Here is a 23,488-nt window from a genome sequence, read left to right on the forward strand (position 1 = left end):
CTCCCCTCTATTTCAGTGATTCCCAAAGGGCGTGCCATGAGAACAGAAGTTTCCCACAAGATTTCCCTGTAAGAGGAGGTAAATTCTCTCCTCCCCCATCATCCACCCTGAGCCTGCCCCAGCTGTTCTAGCAGTGCTTGAGACTACTCCTTTGTCCCAGCATCCAGACAGGCCATGCTGCACCCCTGCTATCCCCTCCAAGCACCACACTCAGCTGCAAGCAGGCAGGCAAGCACACAGACAGAGCCTGGCTCGTCCCCCCACCCCACTCCTCTCTTTCTTCTGCAAGCAAGCAGAAAGGGCCAAGGGGTAGTCATTAATGTATGAGACCCTGCAGGAGCAGCCTTAGCTTGAGGTTGCCCTTACCCCAGAGGTACAGACCAGGCCTTGGGAGTGGGCAGACAGTAGAAAGAACAGGACACAGAAGAGCCCTGCTCCCATCGCCCTTAAGTGGCACCAGTTAAATCACTAGTTCTCAGTTTTTTTATCCTCAAGGGCCCCCTCCATATCTTTTCTAAATACAGATCTAGCTTAATGACTTTCAATTGGGGTGCTACAAAATTCACAAAGTGTGCTACCAATCTTAATGCTGAAAGTATGCCCTGGGTATCAAAAGTTTGGAAAACCCTGTTTCTGTTTAAAACGTGAGATTTTTTGTTTTTGTTTTTTGTGACTTCCCCACATCCCCCAGTTTGGAGAATCAGAATAAAAAAGTTCAAAGAGCCTATGTTCTTCTTACTCTATCATCCATAGATTCTTCTCTACAAAGAATGGGGAACATGCACCCTTGCACAGTCTAAACTGGCTTCTTACAGGGCAGTGAAAGGTATTTACCCCTCTCCCAGAGGCAAATCTGGCTCTCTTCCCCCAAGTCAACCACAAACAATTTCCTTTTTTAATCACATGTTGCCACTTCATTACCAGTTACACTTCCCACCTCTGCTGATTTCCTTTCTCCTCCTCTAATTTAAAAAAAATCCTGCAAAACAAAGTTGTGTGTTACCTAGGTACAGAAAGATGGGATTTTCTATTACAGGAATAATCTGCTGCTGTGCTATTATAAGAATGATCAACTGCACAAATACAAAAAAAGGGAAACAACTGGCTAGGCAGCAATTCTGCAGACAAGATCCTGGGGATTACAGCTGATAACCAGGGATCTTGGTTTTCTCTGTCTGCCATGGAAAAAGTGTTTTGAAGGAAAAAAACGTGGGAAACCACAGGTTTCCCCCTGCAGCCTGGTAGAGTTCCAGCCTGCAGGGGGCTGCTTGGGGCTGGTGGGAGCAGGACAGTGCACACACACATGCATGTGGGAGCAGTGAAGAGCAGCTCTAGCATCTCCCTCCAGGTAAGTCTATGGGGCAGATGGAGAGCTCTGACAACATGGCAGTGGAGCATAGGTGATGCAGAGGGACATTGGGGGGGCGTGGCACATGGCCTCCCAGCTTTCTGCACCCACTGTGGGGCGGGCTGCAGGGCTGCAGCCAGGCTGGACCAGCTCTAGGCAGAAGCCACCTCCATGGCCTAGCAGGCAGGAACCAATGCAGGAAGGGGTGCTGCACTGCCATGGTCACTAAGGTGAAGCACCCCTTGCCTGCTCAGTGGCAGCAGGGGCATGATATGCAACAACCACTGTCACACCCCACCTTGGTGGCCACAGCAGCACAGCCCTCCCGCCCACTGGACTGCATAAGCAGCTCACGCCCAGAGCTGGTCTGACCTGGCTACAGCCCTGTGCCCCACTGTGGGCATAGAAATCTGGGGGGGACTAGAAGGAACCCCCCTTCCCCACACACCCATCCCACACACTAGGAGCCTGAGGTCTGGGCTTGAAAAAGTGAGAGGCATCAGCAAGGCTGGGAAAGCTGTGGTTTAGGAGTGAGGGGCAACAGCATGGGCAGGATACAGGCATATCATGGCTACTTAGCACCACAAAGCAGCAGGGGAGGACAACCACAGTGAGTGAAGGAGGGAGCGGAAGCTCTGATTTTCCATGATAAAAACAAAACAAAACCCAACAAACACTAAAATATCTAGGTATTTAAAATTTATTTTATTATAATGACTGAAGCACTGGTAGGCTTCCAGATGGCTTTAAAATTGTAAATATATCAATATCGATAGCCAAGTATTAACCAATAATATTGGCCGATACCAATCTGATAACTAATTTACTTCAATATGGAAGGCATTTTCAAATATTGAAATAAACCTTTTTTGTGGCGCACTCCAGCAGCCTACTGTGTTACATGTATCAGCATCCCAGCTTAACAATGGTGGCGGGGGTACCTGAACTAAAGGGTTTTTTTTAATCAGAGAAAGCCATTCCTGCCGATAACACACTGAACATGAGTGTCAAGTTGGTGTTAAAAAGCAGACATAAAGCAGGATATATATATATATTATATATACACACACACACACACACACACACGCGCGCGCGCGAGCGAAAGTACTGCATGCTAGACACAGAATGTAGTCCTTCTACTGTAGTCAGCACTCAGGCCTCAGCTGGAGCAACAATGTTCAAGTTTGACCAAAATGATTCAAGCAGCAAACCATTTGAAGAGAATCTAGATGACAGCAACAAAAACGATTCTGGGACATAGAGAAGAAACTGATTTGTTGAGTCTATAAAAGATTGCAGAAAGGCATTATAACATTCAGGTATATCAAAAGCTACTACCAAGCCAAAAGTTGTAAACTGTTTTCCATGCACACTGGGGGCAGGACAAGTAGTGGGTTTTAAACTGCAAAAATGAAATTTAGGTACATATTAAGAAAAACTTTCTAATCATAAGGACAGTTAATCATTGTTCCAATGGTCATCTAGCAAGATTGTATAACCTCCAGCACTGGAAGCTTTAAGAGCAGGTTAGACAAATGTTTAACAGAAATGGCTTAGGTATAATTTTTCTTATATTGGGGCAGGCAGAAGGAAGGTGCAGATGACCTTTTGTGGTCCTTCCAATTTTCTTTTTTTTTTAAATGATCACCTGAAGTCCTTTAATAAAGGCTGGATGCCTTTCTAAAGGTATGTTGCAACAGAAATTCTATTCTCAATGCAAGTCATTACTGGGTGAGGCAGCTCTGACCACCTATATGATGAAGGCATTAAGACTAGATAAGGGGTCGGCAATACCAGGCCAGAATGACCCAGCTTGTGTCCAAGATGGGCTAGCACTAGAACCCAGCCACTACTGCCACTTCTCCCCATCACCTAGTTGTGGCATGGCAAAGCTTCCTTCTGCCCTCCCCCTCCACTGGATGCCAAGTGTTGCTGGCCATAGGTCACTGACCCCTGAACTATAATACTGTAATGGTCTGCTCTGCCCCTATAATCTATGGAAGCTGGTAGACCAAAAGGAAGAGAGAACTGAAGTCAAAATTACTTTTCCCAGATTGCATCAGTACAACCAACCCTAAAGCCTATGTATTTTAAACACTGTGTTGTTATGCAGGTGACAAGAGCAGTGTCTCATTACCACTAACACCTGCAACAGAAGTGCTAGTTAGCACAACAAATGTGCTTCACCTTGAGATCATATGGTGTTATAAAGATGAAGGGGGAAGGAGAGAAAAAAAGCTAGGTGAATGATGGCTATATCACATTTACAGCTTGTATCAGTTCAAAGATGCTCTTTTTAATGACTTTTAGCATCCACGGTCTAGACATTTTCCACATTAAAAAAAAAAAATCAAATTGGAACCTAAAAAGGAGAGGGGTGTAAGAAAAATGCTTACTACATTAAGCATCCTCAGGATACAGTGGAACCCAGCATAAATTATTATTTGCAAATATAACTTTCCTATAGAAAAATAAGAAAGATCATAAAAGAAAAACAGGACTTGGGAAAAACCTGACAGATATCCAGAAAGCCTGAAAGTCTCAGTCTATTAACTAAAACTAAAAAATTCTGATCGAACATGGCACTGCAAAAACTGCTGGCATTATTTTAAATATTCTCAGAAGTGTGGCTAAACTATTGTGACAAACGTACCTCATTGTATCTGGCTATGCTTTCCTTAAAATGAATTTTTAAACCCCCAAAGCATCTATAGTTCTTTTAGAAGTCTGCTTAAGGCAGGTACTTATGAGGACTGTGATTTTTTTCTGGTAAGCTTGTAATCAGTGTTTGGAGTAAAAAAAATTAAATCAGTACTGCCTAGGTTATAGCACAGGGGTGAGCAATTATTTGGGCCTGTGGACTACATAGGGAGTTTTGCTGAGGTGTCACAAACTGGGTCAGCATGCACCCCCTTCCCCCTCTGCACCAACTCACCAAAACTCCTGGGGCTGTGGGCAGGCTGGGAGCAGCGTTCAGGAGTGGGAGGGATAGGCAAGGCCAGGATCACTGCGGTGACAGTGCAGGGCCAGGGCTAAGCTGTTGGTGTGCTCAGAGCACTTCCCTGTCCACAGAACTGGGGCCCTGCCCTGTCCCCAGCTCTGCACTGTCACCACCCCAAGACCCTGGGGTCTCCATGGAGACCAGCTGGGAGCTGTGCAAGCAGGGTGCTCTGCAGGGTGGACATGATCAGAGCACCTTGTCTGCATGACTTCCAGATGCTCTCCATGGAGACCCCAGGATCTTGGGAGCCGGGTTGAGGCGGAGCCCTAGTTCTATGGGCAGGGATGTGCACTGAGCACATTGCCGCTCTGCCCTGGCCCCACACTGTCGCCATCCCAAGATCCCAGGGTCTCCTTTTTCCCACCCACCTGTCCTGCTCCCGAACACCATTCCTCACCAGCCCGCAGCCCCATCCTATCTGTGTGGCCAAGCACCCTGCCCTCACGGGTTGCATTGCAAGTGGTGGGTACAGGATGGACAGGCTGGGGTGTTCTAGCAGCGGGACTGGGACAAGCAGTAACAGCCAGAGGGAGCCATCACTGCCAGGGCTGCCAGAAACAGGAGTCTGGAAGCACTGCTGCCACAACTCTGCTGCGTGCCCAGGCGCCCACTATGGCCTGAGCTGCCCCTGTACTTGGGTGGGGCAGGGCCAAGGAACCCACTGCGTGCTGGGCAAAATTGTTCTGCAGGTGCAAACCATATTTTGCCTACCCCTATTATAGTGTCTCAAAGCTATATCTTGACCAAATACGTAAATGTAGAAACACATGCATATTTTGCCGAGACTAAAGTTATCAGACACTACAGCCAGAAATAAATTAAAAGCATTGTAGTAGTAGATAAATGTTGCTATGCTAGAATACGTTTTAGTATTTCCATTTCAAACCTCCCTTCTGGAGGTGTTTAATAAGCGACTAAAAACTGATGCGATTTGAAATGGTCGAGTCAAAACTGGTAGGTATTTTCTGATTCACGCTAGACAAGTATCTTGTTTTAAGAACTAGAATACAGTAATTAATTATTTTTAGATTCCTTTTGACATTAAGAATAGATGGTAGAGTTAGTATTTGCAATTGCTCTGCAACATACGTACTTTTTTGCATAATACTGAGTGAAAAATCGAATGTCCATGTTGCCAGTCAGACGAAATTACAGGTGCATGGTACAACTGAAAAGTTTGGCCATTAAGGCGATAATTTTTCATGTTCTATGCACTGAACAGGATGTTTGTTAGAAAATGCTGTGATTACATTCAGTTCATCTTATTCAGTGTCAACTTTGTTAAATTTGTAGTTTGGAAACAAAAACAAAGAGAAATGCACTTCTTTGGTTTTATTCTTGTTAAAAACATCAGTTTCACCACTATTCCTAATAGTTAATACAGGCATGACTCCAAGATATTGCATTTCAAATTACTATTATTTATTCCCATCTGTACAACATTATTCAAAGAATGTGAATATTATAGCATACCTCAAAACTTCCTAGAGATATCACATTTCGGTGAAACAAGACATTTTCATCAGAAATACAAAGCGTGATAAAAATTAACATTTTTTTTCCTTCAGCATTAGGATTCTAATGGTGTCTGAAGAGAACACAATGCACAAATTATATTCATAACTATGCTGTGAAACCATCTTTAAGTTGCTAAGCTAGTCCCATGTATTACATACAGTACTTGGTATTTTTTCATCTCTCATATGGGGATCTGTATCACAGTGTTCTAAGGCAGTGTTTCTCAAATTGTGGGTCACAACAGAAAAGCAGGTCACAAGAATATTTGAAAGGTTTGTGAGCAAGTCCCAGAAAAGTATGGGAAAGCATGGGTTTCCCCTTATGGGTTGGCAGCATTCCAGCCTGCAAGGAGCTGCTTGGGGTGACTGGAGGCAGTGGGCGCACATGCATCTGCATATGCACATGCACATGGCCAACATGCAGCCAGGTAGGGTGGTGGAAGCAGCACCAGCAGCAGCTGGATGCAGTTAAGTGTACAGGGAGTGGTGGTTGGAAGGCCAGAGCCTGGGGACTGTGGGGAGGGAGGTGCTTGCTGGCACTCTGGGAAGGTGGCCATGTGTCAAGGGTGCATCAGGGCAAGGCACCCATCCCTCCAGCAGGGGAAAGGGGCAGGAGACCCTTTGGGGGCAGCGGCACCAGGGCTGGTATCCATACTTGCAGGGATGTGGCAGCCAGGTGATGCTACTGGGGGGCAGGTGGGGTAGTGACCAGGGGGCAGTGACCAGGTTGCCTGATGTGGCTTGGGAGCCCCAGCTCAGGGCTGGGGCTGGACTCTCTGCCATCATGCTTTGGCAAGGCTGGGGCTGGGCTGCGCGTTGGGAGCAAGGGTACCGGCAGGGCCACAACTGGCCAATGTTTACAAATGGGTCCTGGTACAAAAGAGATTGAGAACTACTGCTCTAAGGTGACACTGCCCTGCCTTTTACCTAACTTCAGACAAGCAGAACCAGCTATGCATCTCAGAAGAGTTTCAATATGGCAACTGCTGTTTGAAGCTGTATTCCCATTTCACAGCTTAACATACCATCAACAATACAGTCATTCAGAAAAATACTTAAGAGATCTATATATAAACAAGCATGTTTCTTACTGAAAATAAATCACGTTGCTTAACTGTTAGCATAGGTATTCTTTTTAGATAGAAAAGACTACTTGTAAATACTGATGTGTAAATATAAATATATAAAAATATAACTAAGAACCATTCTTCTCCCAACAGTACATGTACTGACTGAAAATGACAAAATCCTTTTTTAAACCTACTTAAAAGTTTCTGCATAGAAATATGTACTTTCTTAAGTGCATTTAAAAAGGCACCTTTCACTGAACAGGCGCAGTAGCATTTTAAGATGAGGCCTCACCAGAATAAACTTATTAAATTATGCCTGAGGGCCTGGATGTACATGCTTACACTAGAGTAAGTCGCATCAGTTTTGTATACTGATGTCTTTTACACTGGGCTCCAGGGTAGAGAGTTAAATAGTTATTCCAAGGTAGTTTGAGCTATACACTGCATGCCAACCTTAAAAAAATAATAGTTGTCCTTGATGGCCCAGTAAATAGAGTTTGAGTCAGGATTGTTAGTATTTAAAATGTGTACTTTCCAGTTTTCCCATTTTAAAGAGTATTTTCTTACAGTTTATCAAAATGACTCACTCATGGAAATAGCTTAACTTTTATCTTAACTATAGGAAGGATAAATTTAAAAAGTGCATGAAGAGATGATTAGAGCTAATCAAAACTTCGAATTTCTACTAAAACATAAAGACATTGAAAGTTTTCAGTCACAGACTGAAAGGAAGAGAAGAAAAGAACAAGATCCCTGTGGACATTGACTTGGGCTAAAGGAACACTGCTGATAGAAGATAACTACTTATCTGGATGCGTCTTTTAAAGGGAAAAGATATCTTTTTATACATTATATTTGATGAGCTGGATTCATTAATAAATTAAGTTTAAAAAACTTAGAATTTCCTGCAGAAGTGAAATTCTGGGATTTCAGAAGAGTTTGTTCCAATTCAGACATGTTGTGTGAAGAGTTCTAAGCAGTTTTCTGTTTGGAAAAATCCAAATATTTCTGTTCAATTCTTTGCCCTAGTAAAACATAGTGGCCAAAGGTCTCAACTTGAACTTTACAGGGGTCAGGAGTTCCCCATCAAAGTACAGAAATGCTAAAAGTCACATCCCAAGCTATGAACTGCAAGGCCTGGCCTTCTTGGAAACTTACCAGGAGGAGTTGACAGAAAAACAGATGGACCCTGCCTGTGTCAGTAGAAGTCTGTCAAAGCAAAATAATGCTTCATAGAAATAGTTCCATTTCAGAGAAGTGACATTTTCTGACCAGCTGTACAGAAGACTTCTCTTCTATATCAGACTTTTAGTTCTTACAGTTTACAAAAGACCCTGCTCTTTACATTCAGACTCTTTTAAGTCCTAAAGTAACTACTAGTCCTTTAATTTTCTTGTTGGTACACAAAAACATATATGCATATTTCCATGGACTCATTTCAACTCTTGATTAAAATCTTAAAAGACAGGCAATTAGTTTCACACGAGGAAGGTATAGCTGCATCTATCTGGGTTTTTTGTAATGTAGATTAAAAAAAAAAATCTCATTAACAACTTTTCAGATGCACTAAGTACACAACACTCTTAAGTACCTAAACTAAGGGTGTAAATGGTCAATGCCTTTGTGCCAGCATAAAAAAAAAGGATATCACAAGGGCCAAGCAAAGTGACATCCATACAATTAAACTGCAGAACTCAGTGCCACAAGATACTGAAGCCAAAAAACTGTTTAAACAGAAGTCAAACCAGAAGTAGCCAATTACATAGGCAATATTTAGGATTATAGGCACATTCTAAACAAACTACAACTCACACATTATATGAATACAAACTTCAGGGCATAAGCTACCTTTCAATTTTTAGGAGTCATTTCCCTTGAAGTAACCTGCAATAGGCAGTTCCAAGGTAAACTTTATCTGCAGCCACTGGTTCTGGTCACTTAGAAGAAATATTCTCATGCCAATAAGGACACTAGAGATGCTGCAAGGTGGCTACACTTCATCTCTTCCAGGATTTGGCATGCAGAGTAGGAACAAGGTGGCACAGGGTTACTCCTGGCTTGCCACAAAGATGGGACAGTCTTACTCAAAAGAAAAAAGAAAGTGAGAACCGAGGATCTTAGATCCTAATCCCAGGTGAGCCAAACATCATTTAAATGCTTGGTATTAGACTAGCAAAGAGAAAAAAAAAATAAAAGAAATTGACAGAAAGCAGCAACACACTAAGAATTAGATGCTGCAACTCAGGTCAGATTTCAGATACAAGGTATAAAATAAGTGCTGCTTAAGCTTCAACTGAAATTTTACTTCCTCTTCCTTCCTTCAAGGCCAAGTAAAACTTTAGTCGCTTATACATGATGTGCTGTGGTGGTCTCAGATTGCTTCTCACCCATCTTTAGCACGGAAGCCACCAATAGTTATTATCCTCTGTGACAATTATACAGGACAGCTACCTTACAAACCATCACTATTGCCTTGCGTTACTCCACTGCAGAGTATGCATGGCCAGTATGGGAATGATCAGTTCATGCCAAGAAGACAGACCCAGCTGTTCTACAAGACAGCTGTCATGAAATAACAGGATGTCTAAAGCCAACACCAAAGGATAGCTTGTACTACTGGCTGGCATTGCACCACCTGATATCAGAAGAAAGTTAGCGAGCCCAAAAGAATTATCATGGCACATGGAAGATCCTACACTTCCACTCTGTGATCACACAGAAGTAATTAAATGGCTTAAAACATGAAAGACTTGTGACCAGTGTTGCACCATTGGATACAGTGACTGACAGGGTGTGAGTGAGGTTATGGAATGAAAGATTATGTGCAGTCACTTGCTCCAAAATGGACCAGGAACCCCAGAAAGACCTTCCAAGAGGGGTGGATCTTGACTGGCCAACATGGTGATACCTGAATTGCCTACACATGCAAACTAGAAGATCAAAAACAAATATGACTGACTGGGACTACTCTAATGACACGACTATATGTGAGTGCGGGGAAGTACAGACTATGGAGCATGTACTTGTTTGCCGACTCCTTGACAAGACCTGTATGGAGGACCTCTCTGCAGCAATGGAGAGAACCATTGCTTGTGCACAATTCTGGAAAAACATCTAGTTTATGACAAGGACACCAGAAGAAAAAAAATACAGAACAGAGACTAAGTGGGTCTGAAAATTCAACTAATACAAATAATACTGTCATTTGCAGAAGTGGTCCCTTATGGCATAAGCATATTAGAACATTAACAAGTAAAATAAGCTTTGTAATTCTGCAGTAGCTTCTATTTAAAGACATTGACAATTAAGCCTCACATTCCTGTAAGGTCTCAGGTGGCAAAAAAATGATGGACAGTGGGTAATACACATGCATTAACATACTTTCATTAATGCACATTAAATCTAGTACCTCTGCTGAGGGGGGGGATGGGTTACACATGCTCTGGGGGTGGGAGTGGGGTGCTCTCCGAGAGCCACTCTAATTAAAGCACTCAGACTGTCTCGTGTACCAGTGTCCCCATGCTTCAAAATAGCAGCGGGGCATCATTTAAAGCTCAAACAAGCTTTAGTTAAAGCATCCCCACCACATTTTTGAAGTTTGGGGACACTGATACACAAGACATGGAGGCTGTCTGAAGCACACTAATATAATAGGTTTCACAGACATCAGGGGCTGGAAGTGACCTCATGAGATCATTGGGTCCAGCCCCTCCACCACAGCTGGTAAGTCAGCTGGGATCAAGCAACCCCAGCAAGAACTATATCCACCTGTTTTTTGAAAGAGTCCAGAGTAGGTGCTTGCGCCACCTCTGGGGGGTGGGGAGTTTGTTCTAGACCCTGGACACGCACATCATAAAGAACTTTTTTCTTATGTCTAGTCTAAACTGGCCCTCCTGCAGTTTATGTATGCTAGACCTTGTTATTAGCACACTCCATAATTACAGCATGTCAGAGCAGCCCCCTGGCTCATGTACAGGCACCCTCCATTGTGAGATGCATGCTAAGGTAGGCTAATACTCATTTTCCTAGCATTAACCAAGTGCATTAGTGAAAGTGCACATTGTAAATGATGCTTTAGTGTGCATTAAAACAGGTTAATGCACATGAAAGTGCATGTGTCGACATGCCCAGTGACAATGTGACTCAGTTGGTATTACTTAGAGTATGTGTTAGAGGCAGATCTGACCTCAGGTTTCCCAATTCAGGTTGTATGCTATAAACACAAGACAAAGCTTGCTGATACCTCTTCTGAACCTGTTGCAAAGAAACAAATAGAAGCCTCTATGGCCGCTGATTTGGTAATTGCTACAAATACATTTCAGAAGTATAAAAGGTTTGTTTCTAGTTGTATTTTCCCCAATGTTTTTTAAAAAGTATGCCACAATGGAAAACTCAAATACTGAACTAATAAAGGTTGCAAGTGTGATTATTTGGCTATTTCAGTATATAATAAATATCTTTAAGTTGCATTGTTTTATCTATTGGTCTCAACACACTATCCCATATAAATGTATTTGAAAGTCACTTATCTCTAATGAAAGGCAATTATTTTGTTTGTTCTCAAGATTCTAGTAGTTTTGCTGAACTGAATTTCCAGAAATGGTAGGGGAGACTGCTCATTCTTCCATTGCACCTGAATCTACTTGATCACCTTCTACACAGATTTTATAACTGACTCTTCAACAGGCTCAAAAGCTGGAAAATGGCACAACAAGCCTGTACAAGTGTTCTAGGATGACTTATAAAAATAAGTCTAGTTCTCATGTATGTATCTTTTCAAGTCAGTCAATGCCAGCTATATATGATTTCATCACTGCTGTAATCTAAGACTCATCTGGGGAAACTGGACATACAAGGTAACTCATTTACATTAAAAAGATACTACAATAAAGAGTTAAGCCAGAGAGCATAATTACAACAGCAGAAGTGGTACAGTGTTTCAGACATAGAAGCTGCACATCTATTATGACCAGACCTATAAAAAGATGGGAAAATATCAATCCAATCCAAATGCTGGTAGACGTTTGAAAGCAATCCTTAACGACACTATGTCAAGTATAAAGGATTTAGTATCAGTTATCTGGAAAGCATCTGAAATAAGAGCAGACACTGCACATTCTGAACAAAAGACTCTCTCTCAAGCTTTTAAATGTCCTACTCACCTGCCTTCAGACTGAATCTGTCAATTCCAATTAAATGATCAAATACTGCCCATCACAGAAACCTTTCAACATACTACTATGGATACCGCAAACGTGATTCACTTGGCCAGCGGCACTACAGAGGTGCTTGGTGTAGCACGAGGCAGTATATGTTCCCAACTGTCTCAATGACTTTGGATATATCTGTTGCAAGTCTGATTACATTCTGCAAAGGGAAAACGCCAAAGTATGCCTCTGTGACACCTTAACTCTGAAGTAATCATTTTCACCTTTCCAGTCCCAAGAAAATACAATCCAAGAGTTCACGTATTCTTTGGAAGACAAAAGATGCACAGAGTCACCATTAAAAAAAATTAAACAATCACTTATACCAGGATTAGACTCTTAATGGGGGAAGGGAGTACACGTTTACTCTGATATCACAGCAAAAGCTTCAAGTGGGGAAAACAATAAGTCACTGGATTAAAAGGGATTCCTCCTTCCGGGGGGGGGTCAAAAATATGGCCGGTGGCTGAACCTGGCCTTCAGAGGCCTATCATCCGGACCACAGTGCTGCCCGCAAGTCTTGGACTAGCCCCACATGCTGGTTTGGACCAGATGTGACACACATCACATGCAGCATGCAAGGCCATATCATGGGGCCAGAAGAGCTTGACATCCTGCCCTAGGCCAGGACAACACACAGATATTTGTAAACTCCAAGGGAACAGGGAAACAAGGGTTACGAAAGGTCTACGAGACTCTCAGCAGCATCAATACTTTCACAGCACCTTTCAGCTAAAGATACCAACACTTCACATGAATGAATGCAGACTGCCTCAGCAACTGAGGGGAAAAGCAAGTCAAGCGATTACCACTACTAAACCCAAGCGCAGACGGAGCGAAGGGAAAACACAGCTTGAAGTATCGTTCCCTGTACTGCGGCCTGAGGGTGGCCATGTCCCCACCACTGTCATCTGAACACTGCTGCCTTCTCCCTTTCCCCGGCACCGGTAAGATACAAAGAAGGAAAAGTAAGAAGGAAAAAGCAAAGCCCCTAGGCTAAGTGCTGACAGGAGTCGAACGAGACCAGACCCCACAAGTCTGAGCACCGCTCTGTCTGGCCAGGACCTGCCCACCCCGTGGGGCCAGGCTGGGGCTGGGGCATGAGCCCCCTCGGGCTTGAGGGGGACAGGCGAGGGGTCCCCACACCCGGGGGCGCAGCAGGGAAGAGGGGCCGCTGCCCGGCCGGGAAGGCGATGCTGGGCCAGGCTGGGCCGCGGGGGCACACAGGAGCCGAGGGTCCCAGGAGCGGACATGAGGGGGCCCATCCTGCAGGGTAGGGGCGAGGGGGTCCCGGCCGCGTCGGAGTGACACCGCCCCGCTCCGCCAGGACAGCAGCGGGCCCCGCGCTCGTCCCCCGCCCGACAGCTCGTCTCACCTGCGGCAGCCGCCGCCGCCCGCGACCTCCATGCCCCGCTAGGCTCGGCGCGCCCCACTCAGCGCCGGCTCCCGCCCGCCCCGACAGCCGCCGCCGCCACCGCCATTTTGATCCGGAGTCGGGCGGCGCGGAGGGAGCCTGCGCGGCGGCGGCGCCGCTGCGGCGCCCGGGACACGTGGTGTCGGCGGGGCGGGGCGGGGGTCGGCGGCAGAGCTGGTCCGTGCGGCAAGGGACGCCGCCCGCCTGTGGTGCCCGGGGTGCTCCGTCCAGGGTACCCTCCCAGGCCGCGGGGCGCGGGGCTGGCCCACAAACCTCGCGCGGGACGGGGGCGCCCGGCTGGGGGGCCGCTCTGAGATCTTCGCCATCGAAAACCTGCTCCGGTATCTTTATGTAGGCGAAAAGAGCCACGGCCCAGAGGTGGCCATTTCCTGGGCCGCCTGGGCGGGGTGAGGAGCCCTCCCGGCTCTGTGGAGGGGGACAGGCCCCGGCCGTGACTCCTTCCCCGTCCTCAGGCTGTGACGAGGGCAGGTGGGTCCTCGTCCTCATCTGACTGAGCTTGGGGTGAGGGTTGCTGCCCCAGACAACTCGCTGCCTGGCAAAACCTTGCCCATTTTCCAGCAAACTCATTGAGAAAGTGGGAAAAGCCAATTCCAGAGCAATCCGTCCAAAGCTGAGGTGGTGCCTGGTTTCAGGCCCAGCAATGGAAAGCTGGAGAGTCCAGCTGGTTCGTAGCGGGGTGACTGGTCATCCCCTTGCCATATTTGAGGGCTAGCTGCCTGGCTGTTTGCAAACGCAAAGTAAATAAAAGTGGCTCTTTGTTCCTAGAGCACCACCTCAACCTGCTGTGACTCGCCAGCCGCAGGCGGGGATTGCAGACGTGACCATGCTCCTGTGGCCCTCTACAGCGATTGGAGAAATGGTGCTGCAGCAAACAGTTGATGACCCTGTACGGCCATTTGCTGCGGCTCTATATGCCTCTAGCTGGTTTGTAAAAATTCAGTTTTTAAGAGGGAGAAGGACCCTAACCCAGTGGTTATACCAGATCTGCTCTATAAATGCAATGGGTGGTATGATAGACAATCTTGCCACCTACTTAAAATACTTAGGTACATGGACAGATCTAGGATTTACTAAAGGGAGTGTGGCACGCTGCCCTCTCTGACTATGGGGACAAGGTGTGGCTGGCAGAGAGCAGGGAGCTGGGCAGAGAAGAGGCACACAAGGGCAAGGGGACCTGCTGCCGCCCCTTGGGCATCCTTCCTTTTAGTGAAGAGCAGGAATCTGTGTGTCACCACTTCTCTATTCCTGGTTGAGCCTAGCTTACTGCGCAGCTGGAGCAGGGCAGGAGTCACTGGGACAGTGTCGGTAGCAGCAATAGAGACAGTGCACTCACACTGCTGCACCCTCCCTGGACCCAGCCCTGCTTAGGTATATGCTCCTGTTGTAGTATCTCAATGCCTTGCAGTCTTCCATATATTTTTTCTCACAACATCTCTGTGGATCTGGGAAGGCTGGTCATTCTCATTTGACAAAGGTGATCTGTCCATTCTTTGCCACCAATGCATTCAATCAAGGAGTATCATATAATTACTCTTTCAAGCTGGTTCCATTTCTTTCTTACATGCAACCATTAGGGGAAACCATTGCACTTTATGGACTTAAATGTCATCAGTATGAAGATGGTATACAACTTTTAGCCATTCACAATTTACATTAAACCAGGTAAGTATCCCATTGCTTTGACTTAGATGAGAAAGAGCTGACTGAAGTTAAATCCTGGCAAAATAGTAGTTACAAGCCTTTTATTTAGGAGGAAACACTTCAAACTGTTTTCCCACCCTTGGCTTCTTCTAGTGATAAAAAACACATGTAAATTCATTCTGAAGTAAGAAGGTGACAAAATTATTTAGATTAAAAGATGCAGTGACAATGCAAGCATTTTTTTCTTTATACCAAGCATTGCTCATTACAGTGATTTAGAAATATCCTACCAATAGTGAGCCTCAGAAGGGAAGAGCGGCTGAATATTTATATTTCCTTATGCTTAGATATGACAGAGATGAATACATTCAAATGAAGGAGAGAAGCAATGAGGATTCTAGTACAATATTCATTGGCTGGTTGAGATAAGCCTGCTTCTATCTTGTAATGGAGATCATAACTATTTTTATTATCTTACAGAGCTTAGTAGGCCTGAGTATAGACATGAACCAGAATTTTTCTGCATCCTACCTAAAGTCCTGCCTACTTGTGAATCTTACCACATTTACTTTAATGCATACATTTTATTTTTAAAACGGATCTGTTAATGGCACATATGAATGTGATGTTTATGTCTCTCATGGATTCTATGCTGTTTATATACTTATCAGCCTTGGGTCAAGTCACATGATGCTCTTTAGGATACAAAGAACTATACTGTGATCTAGGAAGGTGAATAAGCCAGTCATACCTTCAAAGATATTTTCTGACAGATAAATACGTTTCCTGAGATAAAAGGATAAAAGTTTCACAGTGCCTGACAACCGCTCCAGAGCATATGCATATAAGTGCAACACACATAATACCTTTGATCACCTAATTATAATCCCTACTTAATACTGACCCCAAAGGGTATTGGTCTTTCATTGCTAGTCGCTTAAATAAATGTTTGGATTTGCAGATTTATAACCCTCTTTACTGAGGGAGGCCTTGATGAGCAAAATCATTTAATTCCCTAAATGCTCTAGAAAAATTAAAAGGTAGCATACATGTGAATCCTCTTTAAAACAAAAAAATGAAAAAACAGAATAAAATACAAAGTTAGATATTACCTGACTCCATATCCTATCTTTTACTTGAATCATATATCTATAATGCCATACTGTGCCTCACATCTAGGTTATGATGGCTGGAATATTAGTCATAATTATTGAACACATTCACATTGCATTTTACCTAAAAAAATCTGGTCTGGAATATTTGTAAGTAATGAATATTGTGCACACATTCACACTGCATTTTACCTAAAAAATCTTGAACTCTAACATGAAAAATAACTTGATTATCAAACATACTGAATTAAGAATGAACAAAATAAAATTAATGAATGGTAATTAAAATATACAAGCAATGATAATAATAATGGTAATGATGATAATAGTAACACCAGCAATAATAATTAGTGCAGTGAAGTTCATTTATCTTTTGCTTTTTAGGGTGCTCAGCATTTGGAACACCACACAACCAATGTTGCTATTGCCTTAGAGACAAATTTTGGAAAACTGCTTGCTCCATTTGAAAATGCCTTGTAAATAATTCAGTTGTCTGCCTTCTAAATGTTTAATATTTTTGTTCCAATTGTATGTGAATTTATTGTTTTATTATTAATTATTTGTATTACCAGTTTCATATGGAGGCTGCACTCAAGAGCAGGGTCCAATTGGTCTGAGTATTAGGCAAATGGAGTAAAAGATGAAAAATATTCTTTAAGTTAGGGAGTTTACAGTTTTGATTCATATGCTTGATTGTGCAAGGTACAAAAAGCTTCCTACAATGTCATGAGTAAACTAATTATAAATTATTTTCAACAAGTTTTGGAGTTGCTCAGCACCTATGCCCTTAAAGCATAATAATTCACAAAGGTATTCTGTAATCTACTTTACTCAGATGCTATCATTCAGTATTGTGACAAACAGTACCTTTTTATTCATGATCATCTGAACTATGTCTTTATAGTGTATAGATCAAACAATTCCAGTCCAATTTACCATTGTTTTTTTTTTTCTCGGGTAAATTGCAGTTCAATTTTATGGAGTTCAGGACAGTATATCATAGTAAAAAAAGGTCTGTTTCTTTTAGGATTCTGTATATTGAATAGTAACTAAGCAGCTAGTAACTCAGTATTCTGGGTGGGGGGTAAACAGACACTGAGATTCACATTTATTATGCTAAGTAGACTTTTAAGTTGTGATAGTGATGGGAATCCCTAGACATATGTTATCAGCACTTTATTTTAACCATTTAATGCTTTTCTTCCTGACAGGCTGCTGCCATGATTTGATTGTAACCTGTGAGACCAAGCTGTACTGCGTGGTACAAGGAATCGATCAACGTAATTTTGTAAATTTGCTAGAAAAATGGTATTTCACCATATCATATACATTTACATTATTTAAGATTTGCCGATCGTATGGCCTTTTGGATGAACAGATTAGCGTTCAAGCACTTTATCAATACTGAATACTTTTGCAGATATGAATCTTAACCTGATTCCTGAATTAATTATCTTTATGCTTAAAAAAAAGTTGAAAAAATATTCAGGTTGCAAATCAAACACTCAAAAAAATCGGAAATGCCTGAACAAAAGTTGCACATGCAAGGCAATTTTTCAGGAAACTAGTCTCCTTGGCTTTTACCTGGTGATAAGCAGTGCTACCTAACTGGTCTCTAATTCAGTCCTTAAGAGAGTCTATCTAGCAGTTCAGTGTCTGTCATGGGTGATCTTGTTGTATTACGATGAAAATGTTATAATCAACTATGTTGTTACATTTCTTGGTAAATGTACTTCATACTGCATTGGTCTTCCAATCAAACACTATGTCCATATCAAGAAAACCATAAAAACCAAACCATTGCTGATGGTGGCAGTTGGTAGATTTGGTTACAAAAATAACTAGATTGCTGATATTTCTGTCACACAGGGCTCCTGTCTTTTTCAGTGCACAAAATGGATAATACTTACTGAACTATCCAGTATTATGCTTTACTTTGTTTGTACATGTATGCCTCTATGCCTTACCTACTGGAGACTCTTCAACCCCTGCTCTGAACGCATCATTTCCTAATGAGCTTTTGCTATAGTTCTCACTGCTATGGTATCTAAATATCTTAGAAACATTCATAACACCTTATGAGGTAAAGAAATGTTATTCCTTCTTTATGGATTGACTCAGAAAGGCTCAGGTCAAAATTATATACTAATTCTGGGGTCCATTGTGAGGTGTTGTGGCAGAGGGGGTAATATGGTTCCAGAGTTGTGAATCTGAGCCCTGCTCCGGACATGTCTTGAATTTTTCTATTGAGAAATGCTGACACAAACCAGTTAGAACTGTTTGTAGTTTTATGCAGAAGTTCACATTAAGCAATGCTGCTTAGTCAGACAGTGAACAAAATCGATCTTTATTTGGCTCTGAGTGATTACTGAATAACATACATCCTTTGCACTGAATGTGGCAGGGTCTCACAGAAAAGTATGATTATGTCTGTGATCCTGTCATTAAAGACTGTATTGTAATACATATGCACATCCAGCCTTAATTAAAATAGCTGCTGATATTGAAATCTTAACAATGTTCTTTTAACATAGTTTGTTATGTGTTATTTATGAGATTTGTTTTTTTTAAAGTAACCTGAAGCATCATGTCGGCACCCAGCTTTATCATCGCAAGCTTAAGTCCTTTAGAGTCAGTGGATAGACCTGTGTCAAAAATTAACTGCTCTTTACAGCAGTAATATGCTTCTTGTAAAATACCGATTAATACTGAAGACCTAGTATTTCAGATATGGTCAGAGAAGTGCAGTTACACAGCAGTTGCATCATCTGCTTTGCTTTGTTTTCTTTGTTTACAAATTAGAAAGAAACAGAATCCTTGTAGCTTCTGAAGGTATCTCAAACTCCAGCAGCATATACAGATGGAGAAATGATAGAGAGTAGACACTTTTACCATATTGCCAACCCCCAGCCATTCACGTATGTGAGTCAGGCCTCCAACATTATGAAGTTGGCTTAAAAATAACAATATTTAAGAAGGAAAAATCTAAAGTCTTCCCTGGTTGCCAGAGATTGCTGAGAGCAGCAGAGTGTGCTGTGTGACTAGCTGGCTACTGCAAAGGACCATACTGCCTCCCTTATACCCAGGAGCTCCCAGTCACAATAACTCCTCCCTCCCTGTGTGGAGACTTCCAGAGATTCAGAGCATGTTTGCACATCAGTTTCTGTTCCTGTACCCCACCATGAACCTGTACCCCTCTTGCAGGAGCTGATGGACCCAAGAGCTGGGCCTCTACTTCACTGTCACCCTGCATGCATCTCACCAGAGACTTAGGGTCATTTCTTCCTGCGCAGGACTTAGAAGCCTGACTTCCCACATGGGGCCACTTCCCAGATCCTATGAGCACCAAGCCTCCTGGATACTGCTGCTGACTTCTACCTAGCCAACAAAGATGAGGCCCTGCTGGACATCATGCAGTTCTGGGTGCTCTGGGATCACCTCTCTGGTGTCAAACAGTACTTCAGGGCCTGTGAGATCAGCAGTGATTGGTAAGAGTGGATCATATGCACACCTTGGGTGATGACCAGCGGTTGCAGAATGTCTGCATGTGCTAGGCTACCTGCGTGGACATTGTTGCCTCCGGTACATAGGGTAGGAGGACATATGGATAAGGCGACTGCTGACTCCAGTGAAGTGCATTGCCATCAGCATCTTGACACTCACAAACCCCAACAGACTCTACTTCATTGCCAACCACTTTGGCATGGGCAAGTCCCTAGCTGGTGTGGGAAATATGCCCAGGGCATCCAGGATGTGCTAATGAACCATGTCATCCAACTCAGCAACCTGCACAAGGTCATTATCAGCTTCCTCTGGATGGGAACTACAAATCATCAATTAGGATGTGTTGCACAAATATAAACTGAGTATTTAGGATGGATAATTAGTCCATGGTGTTTTTGTATTAACTCTTCAAAAAGGGACATCCAGAGATGTTTGAAAAAGAGTTTCAGGCACTAAGCTTAATGGCACTAGAAGTGTAAGAAAACATTCAATTTTGAGGGAAAACAGTAACAATCTAGTCTAGCAGCATCCAGCAAAAGATAAAGTGAAAATGTCTTTTAAATAACAATTGAGAACCAAATACCCTGGCTGTGGGCCTGGAGGAATGCCTAAAATGTAGGTCTGTATAAATGAAGATTAAAAACAATGTCTACTTCATTAAGATCTTAAAATTACATACATTAAAAGTTGTTTTCCATTGTGTATCTGAAGGTCCCTGAGGCTGGTGTTCTTTTTACAACTAATATATGCAACAATGAGATACTTGGCTTTACATGAACATCTGACTGTGCATTTATATGCATGCATCACACTACAGTAAATTGAAATGAGCTGCAAAGATTTCCTGCATGACTTGGTTGACTGAAGAAACCCTTCACATAAAAAACAGTGGCTTGAGCTATTGATCCACAGTTCACAAGTGCATGGCTCCAATGTACAGAGATGGATTCAATCTGTGAAGTTAAACCTCAGATCAGTGAAGTTAAGTCAAACATGTCTTTCTTGATTACCTTAGTAAGTTGTCTAAGCCTGATGTTTTTGTCTCTTTTTCTTCTGCCCTTTCTACTATTAATGCCATTGCGCACCACTGGCCAGCGCTAGCAGTCTTGCTGTCATGCTGTCTAGTATGATTGGGACAAGAACTGTGTACAAACTTTCTTTGCATTCGTTCTTTACAATGTAACTGCTGTGATTAGGGTGGCCATCACAGAGGACAGTCTGGTTGTCCTCTGGCCTCTGTTGATACGAAACCTGATGCCTTTATGTCCTCTATTTTTCTCTTGAAGAAAAAAGTCGAGGACATAAAGGTGTTGGGTTTCATATCACTAGAGGACAGAGTAGCAGAAAACCAGAATGTCCTCTATGGTGGCCACCCTGGCTGTGATGCTCACAAAACATTGGTGTGCTGTGACTGTTTCTTACTATGCTAGATATGATCATTTCACCATTACTTTGTCTCCCCAGTGCAAGGTAATGCAATGTGGCTATAGGAATAGTATTTGGTGTTCTGGCACTCCACATATCAAATGCAAGCAGTTACTAGGCTGACATTCAGTACAGCACTTCTTATCATGTCACGTCTCAAATCATTTTGTAAGCTATGTACCAAATCCTGCAGCCTACACAGATAAATTATCATGCTGTTCCAGTCGGATTGCTCACCTGAACAAAGGCTGCAGGATCAGGCACTTCAAGGTTTAATTACCTTCTAAGATACCTCCTTTTAATGTTTAACTTTGCCTATATATGGATAGAACTATTAACTACTAACAGGTAGATTATTGACCAGCTGTAGGCAAAGTGGAATACTGAAGTTGTACTCCATCATGCCAGGACTGACAAAGCCTTGGCATATGCACCCATAAATCTCTTTCAAAGCCCACTAAAGCCAATGAATCATTTGAGCCAGCATCACCTTGGAATATGGCAACTATTTAATGCTGCACATCAGTAGAAGAAGATTAGGTCCCAAATGTCTGCATATATTTGAGGTAGGGAGTGTAACTAAAACAGCAGGTATTTTTAGATAGTACACTGTATTTATCCAGATTGGAATTTGATCAGAGCAGCAAAGCTAACAGTTATTTTTCAAGACTGTCACAGAATCTTTAATGACTCCCAGCAGTCAGGATCAGTTTTACATCTTATCCAAAAGACCGTTTGTTGAACAATCAGATTATGGGTGAGATCTTCAGCCTGTGTAAATTGGCCCAGCTACACAGACCTCAATAAAATTGTGCCAGTTCACACCAGCTGGGGTCTCAACTCTCACTTGCTTGTTCAACAGATTCCAAGACAGAAATAGAAATACTACTTAGCTCTTTTAGAATTTTTCATCCATAAATCCCAAACACTTCACAGAAATGAAGAAGCAGCATTATCTCCTCTGAGAGAGAGGGAAATTGAATCACAGAGAGCTTCAGGCAAACACTTTCATACTTGGATACATAAAGTTAGGTTACCATGGGTTAGATTAAAATAAAATTAAATAAAAAGTGCTGCCCAAATCAAAAGGATTTAGGAACCTAAAGCAAGATTGCATTGCAATCCCCAAATCCCCATTCAATAGTCACCTAATCCTGGACACCTCTAAAAAAGCATTAGGTGTCTCCCTGTTCAGCCTAAAGATTCCCTAGACATTAGTAGGTCTACATGTGTGCAGAATTGCCCAGGCCCATGCAGCAAATGACCAAGATCCTACTTCAGTTCTATGGGGAGCCAGAATTAGGGTACAGTGGAATGTCTTAGCTCCTCACTCTGACTTTGGGTTCTGATCCTGGTGATACTCTTGGCATTCCCCAATTCCAGTTCTCTGCTCTTGATTCTAGGTTGGCCTTCAGCTCTGGCTTTTAGCTCCTAACCCCAGTTAACCTGTAGTGTATTCTGTCTCTGGTTTTGGCTTCTGACCCTAGGCTGTCCTGCCTTTGGCTATAGCTTCTGAATCTAGTTATGATGCCAGATCTCTCTGGATGCTCAGCTCCCTAGGAACTGATCTGGACTTCATCTGTGCTTTGGGTGTCTAACCACTAGATCAGACTGCTCACACTCCAGTGCACAACAGTGACCTTAACATGCAAGGACAAGATCAGACCACTCAAGAAATGTATTTGCAGCAACTTTATCTTTTTTAAATGGGGCTGTTAGAGGAGAAATGCACCTTTATATACTTTTTATATAACAGGCTAGAATACTTGGGGCCTTCAGCACCCAGGATGTGCCACTAATCATGCAGGTAACAGAGCTGTGCTCATTCTTGCTTGTTCAACTTCTGGACCCATGATGTCCCACTTATTTCTGCACTATGGCCAAGCTTCAACAGGAGGGGAAGAGTGTGCCCCAACACAGAGTAACCTCTAGCCTGGTGCATAGAGGTTATGTCTCCTGGGACATAAGAGATGGTGATGTAAAGCTGGAGATTGTAGCCTACGGTATCTTGCCCCAGGAGAGGATTCTGAGTTCTGGATCCCAGGTGGATGGAGGTGCTTCCCTACAACTCTGACTCGTATCTAAGCTCTGGAGACAGGTGGGAATTCAGGCACACCCATGTTTCCTATTGGCTGGTTCTCCATGATTCCCTGGTCAGTGTGCAGGTATTCTGGATTGCTCTTCTGAGGTGCCTAACTTTCCCCATGAGTATATAGGATGTCTACTTG

At 43.1% G+C, this 23,488-nt stretch overlaps 2 protein-coding genes across 3 annotated transcripts in view; one reads left to right on the forward strand and one right to left on the reverse strand.

The window, feature by feature from the left end:
• Window positions 1-13,650, reverse strand: part of BTBD7 (BTB domain containing 7) — a 95,648-nt gene extending 81,998 nt beyond the window's left edge. For both annotated transcript variants that reach the window (XM_090033913.1, XM_090033912.1), the window contains exon 1: window positions 13,519-13,650. The gene's annotated coding sequence lies outside the window, so the exon portion shown is untranslated. The remainder of the gene's footprint in view (window positions 1-13,518) is intronic.
• On the forward strand, window positions 11,060-20,821 carry LOC149872140 (uncharacterized). The gene is made up of 4 exons (XM_090034655.1): window positions 11,060-11,098; window positions 13,421-13,789; window positions 13,913-14,046; window positions 14,344-20,821. Exons 1-4 carry the CDS (start codon window positions 11,060-11,062, stop codon window positions 14,678-14,680), a joined length of 879 nt encoding a protein of 292 aa, XP_089890781.1. The 3' UTR covers window positions 14,681-20,821.
• The last annotated feature ends 2,667 nt before the right edge of the window (window positions 20,822-23,488 follow it).

This window comes from Crocodylus siamensis, chromosome 2, assembly GCF_052110815.1.
Source record: "Crocodylus siamensis isolate JL-2025a chromosome 2, ASM5211081v1, whole genome shotgun sequence".
In the NCBI taxonomy this organism is placed as follows: Eukaryota; Metazoa; Chordata; order Crocodylia; family Crocodylidae; genus Crocodylus; species Crocodylus siamensis.

What these genes read in the sequence shown, in the direction of transcription:
- LOC149872140 (XM_090034655.1), top strand. Translation starts at nt 11,060, where the DNA reads ATGCCCAGTGACAATGTGACTCAGTTGGTATTACTTAGA. An exon ending in CTCAGTTGGTATTACTTAGA is followed by an intron (nt 11,099 to 13,420) that starts GTATGTGTTAGA and finishes CCTGCAGGGTAG; the next exon opens with GGGCGAGGGGGTCCCGGCCG. An exon ending in TCAGGCTGTGACGAGGGCAG is followed by an intron (nt 14,047 to 14,343) that starts GTGGGTCCTCGT and finishes CTTTGTTCCTAG; the next exon opens with AGCACCACCTCAACCTGCTG.